Source organism: Phlebotomus papatasi, chromosome 2, assembly GCF_024763615.1.
Source record: "Phlebotomus papatasi isolate M1 chromosome 2, Ppap_2.1, whole genome shotgun sequence".
In the NCBI taxonomy this organism is placed as follows: domain Eukaryota; kingdom Metazoa; phylum Arthropoda; class Insecta; order Diptera; family Psychodidae; genus Phlebotomus; species Phlebotomus papatasi.
Genome location: NC_077223.1, coordinates 105,409,616 through 105,434,009, shown reverse-complemented (window position 1 = coordinate 105,434,009; position 24,394 = coordinate 105,409,616). Strand labels below are relative to the sequence as shown.

At 33.6% G+C, this 24,394-nt stretch overlaps 2 protein-coding genes across 2 annotated transcripts in view; one reads left to right on the top strand and one right to left on the bottom strand.

The window, feature by feature from the left end:
* The first annotated feature begins 3,667 nt into the window (after positions 1-3,667).
* LOC129800605 (WD repeat-containing protein 47) overlaps positions 3,668-24,394 on the top strand; it is an 80,325-nt gene continuing 59,598 nt past the window's right edge. Inside the window, exons 1-3 of the mRNA XM_055845115.1 lie at positions 3,668-3,851; positions 22,108-23,544; positions 23,608-23,712. Of these exons, the coding sequence (XP_055701090.1) occupies positions 22,127-23,544; positions 23,608-23,712 (1,523 nt within the window). The 5' untranslated portion in view covers positions 3,668-3,851; positions 22,108-22,126. The remainder of the gene's footprint in view (positions 3,852-22,107; positions 23,545-23,607; positions 23,713-24,394) is intronic.
* LOC129800620 (uncharacterized) lies at positions 5,503-11,677 on the bottom strand. Its single transcript, XM_055845147.1, has 7 exons — positions 11,519-11,677; positions 10,798-10,911; positions 7,078-10,161; positions 6,857-7,006; positions 5,952-6,746; positions 5,837-5,885; positions 5,503-5,768 (listed from the first exon to the last, which is right to left on the bottom strand). The coding sequence occupies exons 3-7, from the start codon at positions 7,321-7,323 to the stop codon at positions 5,509-5,511; spliced, it is 1,500 nt and encodes a 499-aa protein (XP_055701122.1). The 5' UTR covers positions 7,324-10,161; positions 10,798-10,911; positions 11,519-11,677; the 3' UTR covers positions 5,503-5,508.

The window sequence follows — 24,394 nt, the reverse complement described above, 5'->3', positions numbered from 1 at the left end:
AAAAAAGGATTAGACTCTCAATTTTTTCAGGAAAGATGGGATTTAAGGTTAGCTATTACAATATAAAGCCATATGTCAGATTCATAAAGGAATATGGGAGAAATATGAAGTGTCCGAAGGTAGCGTATATGCGAACGATCAAAGCCTCCCCCTACTGCGGAAGTGGAAGTCTCAAAAATAAAATGATTTTTGCTTTTTTCATTTAAATACAGTAGGAAAAGTGCTGGTAAAGATATAGCGCAATTAAAACATGTGCTGGAAAACTAAATTTATGTCATTTTTAATCGCAATTATCGTCAATTCCTTAACAAAATTGCAAAATTGCAAAATCTATTGCAATGGACGAAACTTAATGGAATTCCTTCCAAAAATTTAAATTTCAAATTATGATTTTCAGTTAGAAAATATTCGAGTGTAATGAGTTTAATAAGTAGTCGATTCTTTGAGATGGTTTAGCTACCGAAAACTATCGGGAATGACTAAAACTAAATTACAGGATATTAATTTAGCCTACCACTTTCAGAAAAAAAACGAAAAATTAAAAAAAATTAAAAACATGCAGACAGAAAATTAAAAAAATATATAAATGATTATTTTTATATGATATTTACGACCCAAGTTCTGAAATTCTATTTTTGACACAACGACTAAAATAGTGTAAATCAGAAATCTGCAATAATTATATATGGTTCTTTTGGTTTTGAGTTTTAAGTCGACAATATATATATGTATATATATATATATATATATATATATATATATATATTTATTATAAACTTTTATGTATTCTTTGTATACAAAAATAATATTTTTAACATGAAACGAACTCTATTTTTTAGAAGCGTGATAAACTGGATTTTCGCATCTTTTAAGGACATATCGCACATTGAATATTCCAATGGCGGATGTCAGATTTCAGCATTTTTCAGGAGACGGCCTCAAAAACTAAATTTCATAATATTTTCTTATGTTCATTTACAAATTTTAAAGATTGTTTGTATATGATTCAACTGGATAGAGCACATATGTGGAACTCGAAATGTTGGACTTTTATTACCCAAAAATATAGTTATTTAAAAAATTAAAAAATGATCCGTCACTTTTACACTTATGCGGCAAAATTGCCAAAATTATACGTCACTGTAATACTAAAAATCCAGACAAGGATTTTAAGATACGCCTCTTGTTTAGTAATTTAAATTTTAATAGAATTATTTTTTATTGGATTTGTACAATATTTCTTTTGTTGTTCGACCATAAATTAATTTTAAAAATCATAGACCCATTGAAATTAAAAATAAATACAGTAGACTCTCACTGAATCGGCTCTTTTTCAATCGGGCGACAAATTTTGTTGATAATTTTCACGTTTAATTATGAAGCTAATTCGCTCAAATTCGCTATAATTCTTCCTATTTTATCGTGATTCTTTATAATTGAGCGCTTTTTGCGGAATTTACAAAGGCTTTGACGCTCAATTCTATCGCTAAACCGGATGACATTTTGCCCCATATTCCCGATTGAGAGAGAGTCTACTGTAATGAAAAGTTGTGTATTTTATTTATATTTCATTTTATTTGTCCATGAATCCATTTCATTTCTTAAGATCTCTTTGAACTCTATATACAATTGATATTTTTTATATTAAGAAAGTCAAGATTCGAATTACAATTTAGTCAAGATTTTGATAAAATGTGTGGTGCTTTTTTGGAATAAGTCTTCCCTCACAAAGAAATAAGATCACGTTTCTTTTTGTCTTTTAGAGACAGTGGTCCATTGTAAACCTTTTCCATCTTGCAATTTCTCTCTACAAAACAATCCACAGCACTGATGTACGAGCGAACTAGGTTATATTGTCACTGTTTTATTCCTCGAAATGTCAAAAAATGATTACCGTTTAGTGATACCGTGGCGTAGGATTCATGTTCAGTGGAATAGTGGCGTATGATTCCTCAGATAACGCCATTGTAACACTAAAAACACTCAGGGAAATAATTATACGCCACTTTTATGCTATTTTTGTTCTGCAAGCTTGACAAATACTCAAAATTATGAAAAATATTTCTAACAAAGTTGTTGAGATTATTAAATATAATGAATATTTAATAAATTTCCTATTAGAAAACAGCAATATCTCAAAATTGACAAAAACCAAGATCCGTCGTTGTAATATTCAATGTGCGATATATATTATGATTCATATACAAAATGTCATTTTCACATTCTTTTAAATAGAATATTTTAAATTCTTTTAAATTTTTCTAGACAATGATGTGAACAGAGAGATTAAAATTTAAAGAAAATGTAAATACTCTTGATAGAATTTTGGATATTTTTTAGAACTAAATATGTAGTCCAAAACCGTGAGTTTTTCAGTATAAAACTTTTGACCATTAATTGGTAGGTATCCCCTAATTTATTTTTCATTATACTCTATCTTGTTCGAATTAACGTTAAATATACTTTTAAAAACGTTTTGTTAAAAGCGTTAAAAGTATAACAACAGCAAAACTTGAATCAACCTAAATTAAATATGTTCAATGTCATGTGTATATATGTTAAAAATTATACACAGACTAGTCTTTTTTATTGTTTAATAATAATTCTGGATATTTCTGTTCATTGTTAATTAATTACTGAAAAACAGCGTATTAAAGATAATTCTTGCAATCATTTTTTTTTCAATATTAAGAATTAGATATCTAAAAAAAAAACAAGTAAGTTATTTGGACATTTAAATTAGCAATAAGGATTTCCATGAATGCGAATGACATTGCACGTGTAGTGACGGTAGTTGTTTTACTGCGTTTAAATTATGAACACGTACCTAGTAAAAATAAAAAATTAGACGAATATCACTATTAGTTTGTGAATTTTAATAAAATTTTTTGAAACACTAATAGTATATTAAAGAAACGAATATTGAAATGCAATTATTAGATTTATTTCTTTCACCAATTGAGTCGCATTGGAATGTCAGAAGTAACAAACTAGTAATAAATATAATTTAAAATTTTGCAAATGATGAAAAAAAAGCTTTGAATAAAGTAAGGAGATTTAGAAAATAGACGTCTCAGTTTTGTTTAATTAAAAAAATTGTTAAGTGACGATATACACTGTTTGTTTCTATGAGAATTTTTTGATTCATATTGTCTTCTGAATACTATTTTTTTTATTTTAAATATATGTTCTACGTGAAAAAAAATTTATTTTAACACTGGCGCTTGCAGATCAATTTCTCATGTATAACTTTTCTAGATTAATTTAAAAAATCAGCCTTCTAAGAGAAATTATTAAAATAGAGCTTTATTATCAGTTTAATTAAAATGCAATTACGATATCCAAAAAAGCGAAAAATAATAATTTAACCGTTCGTTGAAGAAAATTCAAATTAGATTTTTGTCGTTACTTTTAAATTCAAACGCCGGAAGTGCTTGGAAGTACCTAGAAGTGCAAGAAGTGCTGGAAATCACCTATGGCACTTCCGGAAGTGTGGAAGTCTTTGACATTTTCCATACAAATTTAGGAAGTGCTGGAAGTGGTGTACACAATTTTTCGACTAATATTTCCCTCTTGATTTTTCCGGGAAGAATTTTTAGTTAGCAGCCATGAATGGACAAATCGGACAAATGCCCAAGACGGCGTTGGAAATTTCTGACAAAACTCCGCACACGGTGGAGAAGTTTAGTTATAGGGACCGAAGGAGATGTCAGAAGTTTTTGTTGAATTATTCGTCTTGTGGGTGAATGAGTTGTTTTTCGTGGAAAAAATGAGCAAATACTCAGTTGTTTTGACGTGAAGATACTGTGAGAATACTCAAGAATTATCCAGGAACATATTCCAAGTGCAGGGTGAGTGGTATCCTGAGATTTACCGCAAAAAAATCCAGCTGGAAGTTCTCCTTTTGCGGAGACTCCGCATCTGGGGGGCTTCTTGCAAAAACATTGATGTAAATAGTTAATCAGTTAATTGTTGTTTATGCCTCTGAGTCTGGCCATCAATCCTCTCAGAGTTCGGGAGTGTGGGTGAGACGTGAGCTCGTTTTTTTTGTGCGGGGGGTGATTCATAACGAGGTTAAAATCGATTTTTTGCCTGTCCTCCTTCTCCGGGAAGTGTCTCGGAAGAGTGGCGCGAAAAGGGTGAAAAGACAGACGCCCAGAACAAGTTTTCCATCTCCAGAATTCTAATCAGAAATCCCTCCACCTCCCGGCTAACTTCCAAATTCCAGCAGAAACCCCGGAGAATTCGCATTCCTCAGGGTTTCTTCACACTCTCCGTGGGGGTCTTCCTCTGTCTCTCTGGCCGCCTCTCTGCCCATTCCACAATTTGGCTGGGCCAGAGGAGCGCCCCCCAAGTGCTAGAGAAAAATCATGGAAATGAGGTGATTGATCAGGTCTGCAATTGTAATTAAATTGTTGCACCGATGGATGATTATTCTGTGCTATAGTTCCTCGCGCGTGTCTAATTACTTGGTGAGTTCGTTTTTTTTTGTTGCTTATCTCTCTTCACCTTGTTCTTTGGGTGCTTCTTGGAGGCAGACGAGAAGTGGTCAGAGCCTCATCATCAATAAAATACCCATTTTCTTTCGCTCCAGAGACATTCAAAAGCACAAAAAACAATTATATTCTCCTCGCAATCATGAAAATGCATTAGGCAATTCTGCCCAAAAATTCAAAATTCTATGAATTAGCCATCGAAAACCATATGAATCTCAAGACAATCCCCAATGTGTGAACAACAACAACCGTTCATTCACAAGACGTTGGTCTCTTGGAAGTTACCAAAGAAATAGATAAGCCTACCAAGAGAGAAATAGAGAAAAAAAAGTATTAATATGACCCGTTCTCTTATAATGATTTTTTTGGCTCTTCGTCAGCTTTCTGTGCTCTTGAAATTAATTTAATTAATGGGAAGAGATCACTTATGGTTTTTATTTAACACCACAATTTCCCCCTCTTTTTCGTGTCATTATTAATTTCTCGCGATACGAGGAATATCATTGAGAAAAAGAAAAAAAAAGACTGTCCTAGATAATATTGACTTATGGGAGGGTTGTCGATATCTCTTACCGTTTGGCCTCTAGCTGTGTCACAAGCTTTCGAACAAACTTTGTGATTAAACTTTGATATTCGAAAATTCGACATCGAAATGGTTTTCGAACATAGGTGCCCAACACAGTAAAAAAAATTACCACTATTATAGTGTGTAATCTTTCACACCACTATAATAGTGGTAATTTGGGAAAAATGTTTAATTAAAAAATTGTTGAATTTCTAGTTGTTTAATTTAAAAATTGTTGAATTTCAATTTGTTGAATTTTAATATTGTTGAATTTTTTTTTGTTTAATTTCAAAGTTGTTAAATTTTTTTTTGTTTAATTCTCAAATTGTTTAATTTTCAGTTGTTTAATTTAAAATTTGTTGATTTTTTTTTTGTTTAATTCAACATTTTTTTAATTTTGAATGTTTTAAAATTTTAAAAGTACAAATACGCATTGTTCACAAAAAATTATTTTTTTATTTTCTTCATTAAGCCCAAAACTTTCATATTACATTTGGACACACTTCTTTTCATATTTTTTGTTCCATCTGTTGGATGTATTTTTAACACATATCGCTGGAAAAATTCCAGTGTGCAAGCAATCTCTCTGGGAAAGCATTCATTGAAAATGTAATACATTGCGAACATTATTTCAAACGCTTCCCAGATATTTGCTCCTTTCTGAATCTCCTGCCCTTTGTAGAATATCATGTGATCTCCTGTGTTTTCTGTAAATCGTAATAATGAAAATTCTATGTAAAAATTTTGCTTAAAACATACTTTTATCATAATTTACCTATAATATAAACCCCAGGATGTGACGTCATGAGATTTTGCGAATTGATCTGAAATATACAAATAGCATACAATAAAATTACTTATTCTCCAAAATACGAAATAACAATCTATACCTCTCGGTGTTGCAAAATTGTGTCAGCATCTTCCTTGAAATAGTGGCAAATCGCTTTTATCAATTTCTCCAGGTCTTTTTCTCCTTCGAATTCTTCCTTCATGCATGCAAAGTAAATCATACTGTATTTATCCCTGAGCTTTGGAGTCATAGTTTGGATGTCAGTTTCTGTTAGATTCTTAAAGTGTTCGAAGAGTCCATCTTTCGTCTTTAGAATTTCCCACTTGTTGAGCAACTCTGTAAGTTCCATTTTTTCATTGATGTCCCGTCTAATTAGAGCAAAACTATCTCCATCGTTGAGTGGGTTGAGTGATTCATCTGTTTGACTGAAGATATTCGGTTGATTATTGATGTTCCCGGAACATGCGTTATTGTCTGCTTTCAAAGTCTTTATTTGTTTGTGCAGCAATTGGTCGTCAAACTTGGTTTTATGAGGTTGATTTAAATAATTGTTCCTGTTTCTTAGTTTCTCTGCCAATCCCAAGTATCCATTTCCAATAATAATATCATCATCGTCTTTTTCAATGAAGGTATCAGGAAATTGCTGGCACATGCTTTTGGCGGTTTCGTGGAATACTTTGCATGGTACATAGTACCCAGTAAGTCGAATCTCATCGACTACCATCTGACACACCTTAGTTAATTGTGTTGCGGAAAGACGTTTCTTTTCCTCCAAAGCGTTCAAGCAGTCAGAATCAAGTCGGCTCCATGGAATAACCACACCAGCATATCCTAAAAACTTCTCTCTAAGAGCCCGCTTACTTGTTCCGCTGTTTCCAATTGGCGTGGATGTTTCCTGTTAAAAAATATAAAAATAAGTATACAATTTTAATACCACTGTATAATATTAGTATTAGATAAGGCTATGAATTAAATATCATAGAAATATTTAAAAATTAAATTCACCTGACGAACTTCTTCTGATGAAAATGAACGAGAAGTCGATGGTTGAGGCTCAAGCAAAAATATCTGATTAAAGGACGAATCAGGGCTGGCAAGTGTTTCACGGTCATTTAATACACCGATTGAAGTGTTCAGTCTCTGTTGACTTAAATCCTGAGATTAAATATTACTTTGTTAGTAAACAATTTTTTATGTAGATATCATGTTTTAAAAATAATATATACCTCATTAACTAATATTGAGGGAGTCCAAAATTCATGTTGTTGCAGAGCCATGAATATTTCATTTAATGATGACGCTTCTAGGAATGAATCATCATTTATAACAGTTCCGCACACCTCTAAAACTAAGGTGGTGCATTGGTATCCCAGCATTTCACTTGCTTTTAGCAACAAAGCATTAATATTGGGTATGGAATTCATCAGCCTTTTCTGACTCCTGTCAGCGCTCCAAACTTTAAACCATTTCATTTTTCTATTTATCAATCAATTTAAATTAGGTTATCCAGGTAATGAATGTTTAATAAATAGTACAGAAGAATCAATTTTTTTAATATGACAAAGCTTGATTTGAGAGAGGTCAACTATTTCTTTTTGATTTTTGAAAAATAATTCCTCTTCATTTAAGACATAAAGTAAACCGTTTTCTTGATCTTCATATAATTTACATTTATGACCAATTATAGAGAAGTCACAACAAGTAATATGAACAACTAGTCTCACAATTTTTATAACATAAGGATCGCCATACTCATCTCTCTCTAAAAAAATGTAATGGCCTGTTTTAATATTGAAACCTCTAAAATCACCTTCATTTGCAAAAAATATCATCGACATATCAATATTTTGTATTTTAAGTAAAGTTTTCTCTGTATTTGAAAGTATTTCATATCCTATTTTCGATTTTACGTGAATAATTTTTGGAAACAATATTTTTTCAGAAAGCAAAAGAGATTGTTGAGCCTGATGTTTTTCCGAGCATAATTTTGGAATGTTTTTGTAATTTCGTGAAGAAGTAATGATTCTTTTAAATTGAGTATGCTTACTTTCAAATCGCAAGGTCCAGAAAGAAGTCAAAGGTCCAAATTTTCTGATTAAATATGGATAATGAGTAATAAAGTGATGCTTTGGTTTAAGTGGTTCAGTAAAATTATTAGATCTTAGTTCCAAATACTCTGCAATCAAATATTTCAGTAAAGCTCGTTGTGTTTCAGAAATTTGGGGAGCCACCACGATGTCAACAATTTTTTTCAAGAGAATTAACATTTTGTAAACAGAATCTTTTACAATATTTTCGTCAGTACTAAATTCAACACAAATCAAAGGTATAATTTGAATCAAACACCATATATCGTAGGCTCTACCAAGTATGTTAGAAAAATTTGGCCTCATTTTAATTGAAGCTTTTAAGTTTAAGTCTTTAAAGTAAAATTTTATCAGATATATTAATGTCGTGTAAGACATCCAACCTTTTCGTACAACATATTTAAATATTAAACAAAGATCTAGTGGGATAATTCCTTCGAAAAAATCGTGGGCGATGCAGGGTGGCATTCCAGGATTTGTTATCTTGTAGTGAGTTAATTCATTAAATATAGAATTAAATTTTACCCCCCTATGATTATTTGTGTCTGAATTTTTCAAATCACTTAAATCCTTTTCATGAGATTCCACGGTCCTCAATCGAGCTGTTAAATTTTCATTCGTTTTAAATTCACTTCTTGTAATATAACAAATCCTGCAAAAATAATGTGAAGTCGAGAAATTTTCGACAAACCCTCCGATTTGGTGACTCCCTAAGTTATCACCTAAAATTGCAAATAGTGATCCTCTCAAATTGTAGGAAACATTTTCATGCATCACATTTATTCCAATCCTTTCTAAAATTTTAATATCATTTACCAATTCATTTAAAATCTTGTTGGGCCCAAAATACTTAAAATTGCTTTCATTGCAAAGTGCAATCAAATATAAGTTATTGACTTGGGATCTATTATATTTTTTTAAATTTCCAACAGATAGATATACTCCTATGAGTTTGTTTTTTAATCTCGCAGCTCCGATAGGATTACACACTTCAAAAGCATCTTGAAAAATCAAGAGCTGTATATTTTTGTGGAATGGGTCCCAAAAAGTATTATTTTTGCTTATCTCACCATCATTTAGATCAGAATAATATAGACCATTTGCATCTTTTGGTGAAAAATATTCATTGCGAAAATCTAGGTTCTTAAATAATGTGGTCAGAAGATCTATTAGTGGAATGTAAAAATAGGTGCAGTTCTCATCTTTATCATTTTTCCCTAAATCAATCTCTTTTGGTTTCACAAGAAATTCGCTTTTCAATAATTCTTGTTGACGAGAATAAGTGCTCCGTAGCAAGCCAAAGTCAGAATGAAATAATTCTTTAAATAAAGTTTTCTCACTACTAAAAGTTTTTATAATGTCTTTAATTTGTACATCAGATATTCCTTTATTACGAAGCTCCCTTACTAGAATGTAAATTTTTTGATTCTCGTCAATATTGTATGCAGAATTAAATGATTCACTTATACTGGAGAAAGATGTAGAGGGAACATTTAATTGTAACTGTTGACTGCAAAATAAATTAAAATACTGCCTTGTAAGTTGACTTCGATTTTGTTTGGTATTATCGAGTGTAATGTTATCAATTGCTTCAAGTGAAGGGTTTGGCAACACATTCTCGAAGTCATTTACAGGTAATGAGACTGTGGAAAAACTATGATGTCTTATGAAGTGAACTTTGAAGCTATTTACATTTGCAAATAAATTGACTTTTCTGCATTCGTTTGAAAAAGGACATTGAATTGGAGTTTCTTTTAAATGTTTAAGCAAATGAATATAAAACCTTTTTTTAGACTCTTCTTTCTTTTTGCAAATATCACATTCAAAACTTAATGATGCTATATATCTCGTACACTTATCAGAATGAATGCGAGCCTTATGACTTAACAACCTTAAATAAGTTTTGAAAATTTGATTGCAATTTTCCTCAATACATTTAAATATGGCATGTTTGTTTGTTTTATGAATTTTTAAATGTGTATAATAAGCTTTGTGTCCCAGTTTAAAACTACAATTCGGACATTGAATTGACATTTTTGCGAGTTTAATTTGTAAAAAAGTAAACATAAAATAAATAAATAAAATTAGTTTAAAATAAAGAGGAATTAAACATTACACATAAAATATATTGTTATAAAAAATATAGATTTAAAAATTGAATTTTTTTACTAACATAAAAAATATGAAGCATGCGAAGTTTTCCAGACTTTAGTTTGTAGAGTTCTGAAAAAAAAAATGGACTTTAATACTTTCTGAAATATGTTACTTTATTTTCTTAAGAAAACAGAAGAATTGAAAATTTTGATCTATACATTTATGCCACCATTTATTCTTGTAAAAAAGTCGAACAATAACCCTTTAATAGCTATAACTCTCAGGGGTAGCATCACAAAAAAATAGATTTACTGTGATAATTAAATTTTATATTTATTTAAAATTGCTTTAAAGCACTTAATCATAGTCTTACTGATTTTTTTTTGAAGGAATATATAAATAAACGCAGTAAATGTTAATAAATTAATGTTGAAAATCTAATTTTTCTGATGCGTATTTTTACACGTGCTGGCTATTAAAGGCTTAACGAAATTATTTCTCTCCGATAACTAAGATAATTGAAATAATAAAATTAAAGAAATTGAAGATTCTCGGTACATAAGAGAACAATCTATATTGAAGTAGAGAGTTCTAAAATTCTCATAATAAATTAATAGAATTCGAGATGGATATAACTTGTCCCAAGGTTTGAGAAGAATTATTGAACATCATGAAGAGCTCTTTTTCAGTGCGACTAAAAATATTTTAGAACTCCCTAGAAATTATCTTATTATTTTCCCCATGAAGAAAACAAAAAGAACTTACCAGAATTTCATAAAGGTCCCACGAAAATTGAGTTGTCCGGAGGCCTCACAAAGTGTTGCGAATTCTCCTTCAACTGATTTGTTTTTTTTTCTTCCGTGAATGTTCAGGATATTGCTGATAAAACAGAAAAAAATAAATCTTACGAATTGTTCATAATATTTTCAATATTATTTTCAATCAATCTGTCCGGAAGTAAGAGAAAGTACATTTCACGCTTCAACAAGTTCACGGTGTAAAATTCACCCCAGGCGGACAGTCTTCCACATCTATGGCACAATTTGTCTTAAATAGGTGCTATATAGAATCATCCTGCCAATTTTCACATGATATTAGGAAAAATGTGGAAATATGTTCACAAAAACCCTCCAAATGAGTCATCCGGGAGTCTAAGAAAGTGCATCAATTCATTTAATCGTTTTCTTCGTGAAATGTGACGCACTTGATCGCCTGACCTATTCTTGGTGGACTCAATGAGGTCTTAATTATCTATTTTCGTCTCTAAATCATAGTTTTCTTACAAAATTTCCACAAATTTCCAAATTATGAATTTAACATAACCACACTTTCTCTGGCATTACACAAAATACATCCTGTCTCAATAAAATTTGCAAGAATCAATCAAATACTAACTTATTGAACTACACCAAATTCTCATCTCACGATTTACCACTTATTTTATTAGAAAAATTAAATTAAAATAGCATAAAAGCACTAAACTTACCTCTTTGTGAACGCTTTCCGTTGGTCGCGCAGAATAACAGTATCACAATCACCACAGTGAAGCTAGCAACATCACGCCACATTTCGCGACTATCATGGTAGTAAAAAGACACAAATTACCACCATAATGGTATCAAATTTTCAACAATTTTAAATTAAACAACTTTGTTGAAAAATCTTGACTATAATAGTGGTAATTTTTTATCACGTGACAATAAATTACCAAAATGTTGTGTATTTTTTAAACATTTTAAAATTAAACAATTAAAATGGTCAATTTAACTCTATAATAGTAGTAAAATTTTACACAATTTTTTACTGTGAAGGACGAAATATACGCCTGTTGACTCTACAACATAGTCGAAAATGAAAGAAATCGTAGTAGCCGTTTTTGAAATAAGCCATAAAACCTTGATTTTGGAGGGGCAGGAGGAGGAGGTATGGGGATAAATTAAAGACTCCCTGATAATGTTGATTTGGGGGGGGGGGGTCGTCGAAGACCCAAAGTCGATATCTCTTACCGTTTGGCTTCTAGACGTGTCACAAGCTTTCGAACAAATAATACATATTTTTTGAATTTTTTTTGAGAAAGATACATCAAGAATACGGGTATCAAGTATACTATACCGATTCTTGACCGATTAAGTCCGATTCAGTTGGGCTGGAAATTTCAAGATCTTTTAAAAAAATCCAAATTTAAGCAAATCGAGTTGAAAAAAAAACACCTCTTCAGAGTGGTTAAACCTTGATCTTCGAAAATTCTATATCGAAATGCTTTTCGAACATAGCCCTCCAAGGACGAAATATTCACCTTGACTAGGTGCAAACACAAGTAGATTTTGATTCTTCAATAGTGTCTTAGATAAAAGGTAAATGGAACTCTATTCGCACAAAAAGTCGTTGATGTTCAAGGAATTTAAATTTAATTTAGAATTTTCACACTAAATTTTCAAACAAGGTGGGGAAAATTTTATCAAATATCACATTAGAAAGCTGGAAAAAGAGTTACTCAGTGATTATGGAGTGATTAAATAATGGGACAAGAACAGTAAACGTCGTTGTTCTGTTTTTTTCCTCACAACAATGTGAAGACCGACACATTTTGACACTTGAGTACTTCGAAATTCGAACAGGATGTAGCTTCCGTCACGTTGCGAAAGTATTAAGAAGTAAGAAAGTCTCTTTTTTGGATCTTCAAATACATTTTCAATTTTTCAAGATCTACTTGTGGATGGTAACAATAGTGTCTTTGATAAAGGTAAATGACGTAAATGGAACGCTATTTGCACAAAAAGTCGTTGATATTCGAAGAATTCAAATTCAGTTTAGAATTTTCATACTAACTTTTCGAACAAGATTATGGAGTGGTTAAATAATGTGACTGAAACAATAAACGTCGTTGGGTTTCTGTTTTTCACACAACAAAGTGAAAATCAACACATTTTTGCACGTGAGAACTTCGAAATTCGAACAGGATATACCTCAGTCACCTTATGTATCAAGAAGTAAGAATCCTTTCGTTCAGTAATAACCTTTCCGATTTGAGAGCTCTCTCTGGTTGAGATTTTTCCTTTACCTATTCGAAGGTATATCAGAGAGAACTTACCTAAAAACCCGTTGGAAGTTCGAAAGTTTAAATTGACGAGTTACACAAAAGTGAGCAAGTTCATGAAATGTACATTGATTTTAATGAAATTGCGATTCAAACGTTCTGCCATTCTGAAGTTCCAACAAAACTACACAAAAATCACTTTTTGCAGCAAACATTTGCACACTGTTGTTGACTGAACGGAGTTGACTGAACGGTTTGATTACTGAACGGAGCCAATGTCTCTTTTTCAGCTTTTCAAATAGATCTTCGAATTTTTCAAGATCTTTACTTGTGAATGATAAGACTACATCTAAAACACGTTCGAAAATGAAAGAAATTGTAGGAGCTGTTTTCGAAATAAACCAAAAAAAACATGGTTTTAGAATAGAACATGATTTGGGGGAAAAAGAAAAAAAATTAATGTCCAAGATAATGTTGATTTATGTGTGAGGGGGTCGTCGAAGATCGGTGGACTATATAACTGCTCTACCTTTGAGTTCGAGCAGTAAAATAAATCCCTGAATTTTCTTTGCAGTATCCCTTAAATACACTATGTCTGTATCATGTTGATACAAACATTTCAGAAGTGGGATTCACAGTTCATTTCTGTGAGCGTGAGTTCGAATACCACTTCTGAAATGGAGTGCCCTTCACATGGCAACTCATCGCGTCATACAATTTAGAAAATTCTTAAACTACTACCATAGTGAGACAGAAAATTTCAAAACGGAACGTATTATTACTCTAAAATTAATTTCGATTGAAGAAAACCCAAGGGATAACTCATATTGGGAAACCTTTGTCAGTTGTCCGAGAAACGCTTCACGAAACCCGAGGAAGCATTCTATTTGGTTGGATCTAAATAGTCCCGTAAAGACTCAGTTTTTCTTTATTTCTATCCTTTATGGCGCTGCGATCGCTTTTTCTGTAGGCACATTTTTTAAACGATATTTCCGAATGCAAATTAAAGTGAAATGCTTCGACAAAGGAACAGTCAGTAAAATTTATATAGTGCGGTCAACGGACATAACGGACGTGACGTATTTACTAAATATTCCGCGAGATGGAATCCCAGACGGACGAACACGGACGAGTAGAATGTACGAGTACATGACAGACAGACTGAGACGGGACGTTGTAGAGTGAGGACGTGAATAAAGAAAGCACAAAAAGTCATATTGAGTGTTTAATTAGTCAAAAAAAAAAAATGGAGTCTACAATAGGTAATGTTAAGCCTAATCCTAAACCAACAAAATATTTTAGGTTATTTGAGGTTAGAACGAATTACATTCTAACCACAAAAGTTATACAGATTTTAACCATTATAATATTTCTGAGTATTTCAGATTTCTACATTTCTATTTTAAAATATTTTATTATATTTCTGAGTTGTTATTAAGTCAAGACAATATGTTTTCTATATAAGGGTTATGATCTTTGACCTTAAAAGTTCTTTAAAAAACGAATGTCTGAACACTAACCAAATTCTCAGAAGCAGGCTTCATTGATTTTTATTATTTATAAATTCACTAATCAAACTAGTTGGGAATTTCAAGACTTTTCAAGTGCATACAATGGTTTCCAAATTGGTTTGAAAATTCGCAAATTCGTCTTTGACCTTGAAAATCCTTGCCTTGATCGATCTCTACCAAGGCCTCTGAAGAAGTTTGTCGGTTGGAATTTTGTATAACTCCTTCTCAGACAAGTTGGAAAGTCATTTCTATATTCTAATAAATAATGAAGTGCATCTTCTGAAGAGGTTGTAGTGTTTGACCTTGAAAATCCTTGCTTCGATTGACATCTACCAAGCTCACATAAGAACCTATTTTGTTGGAATTTTGTATAATTTCTTCTCAAGACAAGTCGAGAAGTCACATCTGTCCAAATATATCGTGAAATGCGCCCGTCAAATCATTGCTCTACCTGCCGATTTTACTCGGAGGTTTTTTGAATTTTAACGGTATATTCTAGTACATTCAGAGAAAATCTGCAGATTCTCGGCAGAATTTCTCCCTAGAAAATCTGCATAACCTCCATTACTTCACAAAAATATTGTTGATTTATGAAGAAACTGTAGAAGTTATAAAGAAAATTGTATGCTCTGCTTAACAAGCATTACCGAGTACACATTTTAGATAAGTAAAAAAACTGCGAGCAAAAATACTAATTTCTTAAAAATCACCAATCGAATGATACAAAAACACGAAATTTTGGTCGACACTCTGTTTAAAGTTTTCACTTCACTTTTCTCTACTTGTAACACGGCGTCGCAGAATTCTTTATTTTATATAAACACCGTGATATCACTAAGAATAACTCTATAGAATTTCGCAAACTTCAGTGAAAAATTTTTCCATCTCTTCTGACACATCTTGTCTGGAAAGTCTGGAATGTAGAAAAAATCTACAGAATATCTACAGAAATTCATCAGAGATTCGTCATAAATCTGCCGAAATATTCTGACGAATTTTGTCCCAAGCCCAAATAAAATTCGTAAGAATATCTACAGAATTTATCTGCAGATATTCTGTAGAGGTGTAGATTTTCTCTACAGAAATCTTAAAGATATCTGCAGATATTATTTGAAGGGCGTGTTTTATAGTGACTATGACCTTTTATGACCTTGAAAACAGGAAAACGGGGATGCGTAGAGGTCATAGGGGTGTATAGACGTTGTGGTAATTTTGTACTGTAAATAATTAGACCCTCAAGGGCCATACAAAAAGATGCACACTCACGTCTCAAATGCAAGAGGAAGAACGAGTGGACAAAAGGCATCACTTGAAGTGGTATGGAAAGGGTATAAAATTGCCAGATCAATTCTTCAGCATTCAGATCGAAACCCATAAATCTCACTTAACGGTGTGTGGATAGTTATTTTCATGTCGATGGACATCAATTGTCTCTTGAGGCCAATCTTGGGTGATGTCTTGTAAATTTCCAATTGATGCACTTTTGCTGCTCTTGAGTGATTCTACCAAGCCAACGAGAGCTCTTGGTTGCTGCTGGCTTTAGAGGGGCCAGGCTACTTTTGCTCGGTATGTGTTGTTGTTGGCCCAGATGTTATGAGCAAAAAAGAGAGGGAGATTGTTTGATGGAAAAAAAAGTGATGGTGCAAAATTTCTTCTCATCTTCGCATCTCAAATCTCCTTCTTGTGTGTCCATTGGGGGACAACACGAGATTGAGAGTGGCTCGAACAGTTTTGTACTACACGCCACTGAGAAAGTTGCAATTGAAATCATTTGCCTTTTGAACACCTGTGCAAGATGTTTCAATTCATCTTTCACCCATTCTTGTGATCTTCTCCTTTGATATCTTTTGACCATTTCTGGTGCTTCACTTTTGTTAGTTCCCACTTCTGAATTGTGTAGTGCAAAAAAAATAATAAGTAGTTTTATTATTATTGTGATCAGTGGATTTTGTAATTTACAATGGATTATTCATAGATTTTTACATGGGTGGAACAGGAATAAGCAAAGTGTTTATAAATTTAAATTAGAGAATTCTTGCCTGCCCACGATTTTGCTTTCTTCTCTTTTGCAATTTTTTTTCCTCTATTCTTTACCCTCGTTCATTCATTCTTTCAAAGTGCGTAAATCTTTAGAAATTCTTCCCGCTATCGTATCATTTTTTTAGAATAATTTTCTTGGTTGGGCTAAAAACGAAAAAGAAAACGGAAGAAGGGGAGAGAATTTTAGTGTGAAATTCATGTGAATTTTCGTGCCAGCTAAGGAAGGTGTCTCTATTGATCAAACATACACGAAAAATAGCTCTTTTACGACCACGACCTCCCAGTGCTCCATGGAAAAGTGCTAAAGGAGAGAATCCAATAATAGAGTATCAAATAGCTGATGAAATTGGGCGATAGAGGAAAAATCACAGCGATTTCTTGCACTATTGATGCTCAAATTTACATAAAAAATTCACAGATTTTGTTATTTAACTCCAAAGTTTAAAGGTGCAAATCTTTATCGATATATTTTGTTTTTTGTGTCAATGATAAACACCGCACTGAATATTTCCATTCATTGACCTTTTTCTCAAAGCTATTCTATATTTTATGCAATTTTTTGGTTTTTATTAATTAACTTATAGTTATCTGAATAAACAAATTAGTGACGTTAGTGACACAGAAAAACATTAAATTTCTCTAATTTCCAAGAAATTCTTATACCCTCGGGATTTTTCACAGCAATTTTGCAATTTGCCAGAGATCAATTGAGGTTGTTGTGCGAAAAGAAGAAAAAAGAAGAGGTGGGCAAAAAGAAGTTGAAGTTGTAAATTATTATTTTGAATGAAAAGAAAAAGATATTGAAGGAATGGTGATTGTGAAGAGTGGCGGAAGTGAAAATGCATCAACGACTAAGAAGCTGAAAAGTACGAAATTGCGAAAGAAAAGGTACATATATAGATATAGAGAATTTCCACTGGTAAATTGTCTGTGATCATGCACACACACAAAATTAATGATTCCGCTATTTTAATGCAATTTACCATCAACATTCTTAATATAGACAATTTTTGCATGAAGTGGCTCAAGGTGCATAATTCGCAACAATCTTCCCAGAGGTTGATATGCAAAGATGACTTTTGATGCTGATTATTAGGGAGAGATTCATCTGCTGCGATTTCAGGTTACAGAGAGATAATGAAAGGTTAAGGGAATTTTTAGAGGGTAGTAGTATCTCTGTCAAGCCTTGCCCCATTTAATGAACCTTGAATTCTAATTATTAATTTTTCAATATAGTGGCATTTGAGAGTAGTAAATTCAAATTCTTTGATCCATATTAATAATGCATTAAACTTGAAAAGAATTTCAAGACCTTTCCAACGGTACCATATTTCCCACAATCGATTAAACCAATAAGCTAAAAATTCAAAGAAACATCATAAAAAAAATCTAAGCTCATACTATTATTTACGTCTGGGGTACTAAGAGGCCTATACAACAATGATCGATAAAGCTTGGGTAAATTTCGAGAGAAACTAAAAACTATGATTCTGGAGGGGAAAAAAGAAAGAAAAAAATGACTGAAGGTGAAAAATGACTGAACGATAACAATTTGAAAAACAAGCGGTACGTGTACTGCTCTTTTTTTAGAGTTTGAGCAAGAAAGCAGGCCGTGATCGCGAAAAATGAATTTCAGATTTGAGGTCCTTAAAAAATCGCCTTACACTCGAACGGACATGAACATCCATTGACACTTTAAGAACTTTTAGTTTCAGCAACACGTGCCTTCTTGGCCAAGCTGAGACTCACACCTCACCATGCTTGTTCCCGATTCCATACAACAACTGCCACTCACATTTTATGGTTTAAAAATAATTTTATAATTGTTAACATATAACATGTACAAAATTTGGCATATACGATCAGTGATTCAGTGGTTTCTGCCGTTTACCTGATGAGATCGGTAGTGAAGTCGGTCGGCAGCCGCAATCAAGCATAGTGAGAGAATAAATTGAATTGAATTGAATTGAATTATATCAGGATCTATTGCCACTTTATTAAAGGGTGTCCACGATAAAATTGTTCCCAAGAATAATGCTTTAAAAATGAAGTCTACTTAATATTAAAAAAAAAGACAAATACTTTTTTGAAACTTTAATTCATTGTAGACTTATTAGATATATTAGTTTTTTATTCAAGTTTTGATTGGAGAAATCTCGAATCTTTTTCTTGAGTCCTCCCATCAAGGTCTGTACAAGATCATCACCGCGGTTCTTGGTTGTTTTATTCCAATTTTTTTTCTTGAATTCCGCGATGTTCTCGACGCGTTTAGCCTTCTTCTTTAAATCGTATTTGATAATAGCCCAATATGTTTCAACTGGACAAAGATTTAAAGTGTTTGGCGGATTCATCTCTTTGGGTACATAACGAACGTCGTTCTCCTCGTACCATTCTTTAGTTGCTTTTGAGTAATGGCACTACGTCAAATTTGGTCAGAAGATCGAGGGTATGTCATGGCTTCTGTACAGAGGCAACAAGCGTTTTTGGAGGCACTCCGTGATTTAAATTGACGAGTTCATGTTGCCCTGGATGAACAACGTCTTGCTCTGATGTCCTAATGAGCAGATCGCCATCCAAACCATGTATTTTTCGGAAACTTCATAATTTTTGTACCTGTACTTTTTCTTACATCCTGTGCGAGACTTTTCGGTGTAATATTGCTGTCCTGGTAATTATTTGAAGTCTCCTTTTATGTATGTTTCATCATTCATCAAGATCCATCCACTAAAGCCAGATATCATCTTATCGTGCAGCCTTCTAGCTCGTGCTTGGGGTTGCTTGAGCCTTAAAAATCTTCAGTCCATTCCTCAGTTTGATTTTGTGCACAAGACTTGGAGAACATTTAAGTTTTTTAGCCATATCCCTCACAGATGTCGAAGAATACCAAATATCCGATTTTTTTTCTACATCCATGTTTCTGGGTAGTGGTTTTACTGTTGAGGAATCGAAGAATCACCCTCCGGACGGTCTGGCATGAGGCATTTGTGAGTTTTCCAAGGTCCGAGTAATTGATTCCAGGGTATGAATTCTTAGATGGTGAGTTTTTCATGTGAGAAATTCACGACTGTGAGATCACATTTAGTAAGCATTTCGTCAAGCTTTCGTAAAAACTTTCATGTAAATTCTTGGATGCTGTAAGTGTTTCACGTGATACTTTTTTTGAAAACTTCACCAAACGCTCACAGGAAACGATCTAAAAATCGTGAGTTTCTCACGTGAAAAACTCACGCATTTCAGAATTCATAGCTAGGATTTTTTCTGATACTCGTACACGATCAGTTCCCTTCCCTTTCCAATATTATTTCATATCTCAGTGAAAAATTACCAGAATTTGATGAGAGATTCTCCAAAAGAAAGGTAAAAACACGTGCTACGATGTTTACATACAACGAAAATGCGGAGCTAGTGACATCTGTCATAGAAATATCAAATCATTTGGAACAATTTTATTGTGGACACGCTTTATTTGTAATACTTTACTACTTTCTTGCTGGATGCAGTTTTTACATTCCTAGAAGTCCAAAGTAAAAGTAAACCCTTTTTATATTATAATCTTATGATTCTTACAAAAACCATTTAATATGAGAAATTTAATTTTTTAGGAAAGTAGGAACACCTTCGCGTAGCTGAAACTTTTCTTAAAACTAATTTTCCAAACGGTTATGAACTAATTCATTTTAATTAAGTCTAGCTAGTTCTTGAGTATTGGCTATCTGAAAAAATAGTTATGTAGCACATTTTTCATAAATTAAATGATTATCCCAAAAATAAACAAATATTAAAAAAAATATATATATATATATATATATATATATATATAACCGCTCTCTCTTTGAGTTCGAGCAGTTTTATATTGCTCAAATCCATTTGTATACGTAAATTTATTTCAAAGTAAAAGTACATTTTGGATTAAGAACTTTTTATTTAAATTAGTCAGTTTTATAAAATTTGTTAAGGGCAATACATAACCAATTTATTTATCTTACTCTGAAAAAAATGTTTTGTCAAATTAACAAGACAAGTTTGTGAAAAGGATGTTCTTCCAGACAGAATATGGAAAAGTTTGTCAAATCGGCGACCAACTAGATCTTGTTAAAAGTTTGTCAAAAGGGTGTTTTTCTATATAAAATGCAAGAAAAAGCTTTGTCAAATTAGTAAATAACATCCTTTTGACAAAATTTCAAGAAAATCCATTTGTTCGTTTAACAAAACATTTTTTTCAGAGTATACACATGTAATAAATTCAGTTTCTTGTTTTATTGAAGTTAAAAGACCCTTAAACGTATAGTTTTGTTTTTTAATCTGTAATTCAAATTATCTTGGAAATTGGAGTAGATTGAGGTATTTAACTCAACACCCTCTCTAAATTATTTAAGGAAAAAAACACACATTTAATTTTTTATTTCTAATTTATTCTTGCAAAAAAGTAATGAAAGAAAAACCTTTTAGGTGGTTTCCATCGCCATCTGTTGACCAAAGGTTAAAAGATCTTGTGATCAATTTTCAATAGATTTATGCAATTAATCTTGCTAACTTTTAGTTTAGTTTACAAGATATTAACAAGTGTTAATCTGACTTTAATCATTCACCTTGAAGATTGATATTCTTCTTGACTTATTATTTACCTGTAGATAGGCAAAATTAGTCAAATAGAATAAATATGATAGTTTTTTTTTTTAATTTGTGAAAGTTGAGCGTTTTTCTTGAATGTTATGGACTCAGATACCAAACAGTTAGAGATATCGACTCGAGGTTTTCAGTAACCCCCCAAAAAAATTTATTTCAAAAATGGCAATATTTTTTTTTAAAAATAAAATTTAGTTTTCTCTGGAACATTTCATATTGAATCACAAAATCTTTTCCCATTTCCCTTTATTGCAGCAATTTGAAATCAGTAACAAGAACATTTTCCCTAACAAATTGGTAATCATTAGCATTCAATTTGTAGGTAGAGTTCAAACCATTACAATAGCATTTTTTTTAGCAATCTAACAGAAACATTAAACTACCATATCATTCTCTCAAATGGAGATTAATAGTGGAGAGGTTTTTTTTTTTGGTGGAACAAAAAAATGAAATGTAATCCACTCTAAAACATTGGGAAAATTGGCCACCGAAGTGGGGCTTTTTTCTAATTCAGTGATTTGCATAAACAACATGAGGATTGAATTAACATGATTGCAATCAAAAGAGTAAGTTGGAAGAGGATGCTTAAAACGATATGGGAAAGTTATTTGGTATGATACTGAAGATAGTTTATTTCATAACATAGCTATTCTTGTTGGGTGTCTTCTTATAGAGAGTGGTTTGTGGAAGAAGATTCTTGGGCTCGTAATCGTTAATATGCAGTTGAAGATGGCACATGTGCGCTCAAATAGTTCGCGAGGAATTTAGCCATTTACGTCAAGTAGTTGTGAAATATTTTATGGTCAAGGAAGGTTTCTCACATAGGGAATTTGCTTGGTTGTTTTTTTTCGGTTTTTGAAGATTCAAAGTGCGCTACGTGATGCCGTCTGCTAGATTGTCTCTGCGTGAGGAGGACGTGGTGAGGTTGATGCTGGAATTCCTCAATAATCGCGAGTTAAACATTACACAATTGTCACTTGAGCGAGAAACTGGAGTTATAAATGGCCTATACTCTGATGATGTACTATTTCTGCGTCAGCTCATTCTCGATGGCCAGTGGGATGATGTGCTGGAATTTATACAGCCACTGGAAGCACTCCAGGCATTTGACATGAAACATTTTCAGTACACAATCCTTCGGTATAAGTACATTGAATTGCTGTGTATTAAATCTGAGGCAGGAGGAGGCACAGCTGGAGCATTGATGGGCTCAATGGATGGGGCAGTTGAAGAGGTGGTTCAGGTGTTGACGCAGCTGGAGAAACTTGCTCCCTCGAAGGATGAGTACACAGGATTGTGTACACTGTTGCATCTTCCTCGATTGGGAGATCATATGCTCTACCGGGACTGGAATCCTAGCAAAGCGAGGATTCAGTGTTTCCGGGAGGTATTTCCTCTGGTGGATAGATTTCTGCCGAGTGACAAAAAGGGACCGCAGAATCAGGCAGCCAAAAATGACAGGCTTGTACAGTTGGTCATTAAAGGTGTGCTGTATGAATCTTGCGTGAACTATTGCCAAGCCAAGGCTACAGGAGCCACAGATACATCAGGTCAGGAGATGACCTTCTCAAAACTCCTCGATGGTTCAGTGGGATTCAACGATAGCGATCTCTCACTCCTCAGCTGGCTTCAGAGTATCCCAATGGAGACTTTCTCAGTTCCCTTCGAACAGCGTACCCTCAATGTTGACGTAGAACGCCTGGAGCGTCCATCCCTGGAGACTTCCTGGACTGAACATATGCTAATCACTCCCATCAAACCTAAGACCTTCCCACACTCCGTCATGCCCTTCACAAGGCCTAGAAGTGCTGCAGATATCATGACAAGGAGCCTCCTCCCGACACTCGATGGCAGTGGGAGCGCCTTTTCCGGAGGTGCCAATGGGAATGCCGATGCTGGACAGATGTCTCGGTCCAGCTTTGCCAGTTTTCATCTCACGGGAATCAAGCCAAGTTCGGGAAAACTCATGACATCCAGTGTGGACAGACTCTTCGAGAATGACGGAGAGGTTTTCCTCAGCAGTAACTACAATGACTTCCAGGGCCTACCGTCAATCCAGGAAACCCCATCGGCTCAATCAAAGTCCCCAGAACCGGGAAAAGTGACTGAGGAAGGTACTGCCGGACGCGATAGTCCAAATACAGCAACATCAACGGCCAAAAGTTCCCGCAGAGATTCCCTGAGTGAAAAAGTCGTGCATCACGATCTCCATGCGCTGCCCAATCAACCCCAGCATCCTCCAGTACAGCCGGCGCGAGGCGTGACACCACCTCAAGTCACGGAGCTCGTCAAGAAAACGTAAAACCATGGGAATATTCATTGAGATTTTTGGGGCACTCAAATCACTTTCAATCTTTCCAGGTTACCAGACAACACATCAGCTCAGGGAGGTGGGGAACTCTTTGAGAAATTCCAGAGGCAGAAACTCAGCAAGGAACAGAGCGGTGTCAATAACAATGGAGACAGGTAAGAGCTTAATCCATCAAATAGTGACAAAACCTCTGATAAGCTCAATCTAGCTCATTTGGAATGGGAATCTTATTGGAAACCCAATTGAATTACATGACAATTCGGTTTGGACTTAAAACTCGGAGATGATCTGAAGAGTTAGCGATAACCAGGGACATGACGTTTCCTATGTTTCCCATATGTTTCTAGCGTGTCGAAAATACTTTTGAGTTTATTTGGTGTTTTCTATCCTTGTAGAATGAACTAGCAAATAATGCAAATACAAAATAAAAGCCAATTCAATATAGAATAGACAACCGAAAACCCCAAATTGGCAACCTACGTAGTTTTGGAGATATCTCGTGAAATGTGTACGAAAACAGGAAAAAATACTACACTAAAACTGGTCGCATTTTGCAGAGCTAATGTCACCCTCCTGGCGATAACCTACGTGGAACTAGAGGGGACGGCTGAATTGCTCTTTGCTGCGTCTGGATTGAGACACTTAAGATTTTTGCCAATCCCCAATTATTTGTGTCCTTCCGGGGTTTGCAATGTACCTGTGTTAAGAATACTTACTTACTTAGGTGGCTGCAACGTCCTTTTAATGCACCGGGCCTCTCGCACTAACCTTTGTCAGCTCGTTCGTAAGTCACTTGCGAGTTTTCGTAACAATCTCACTTTTACGGAGAGGGGTTGT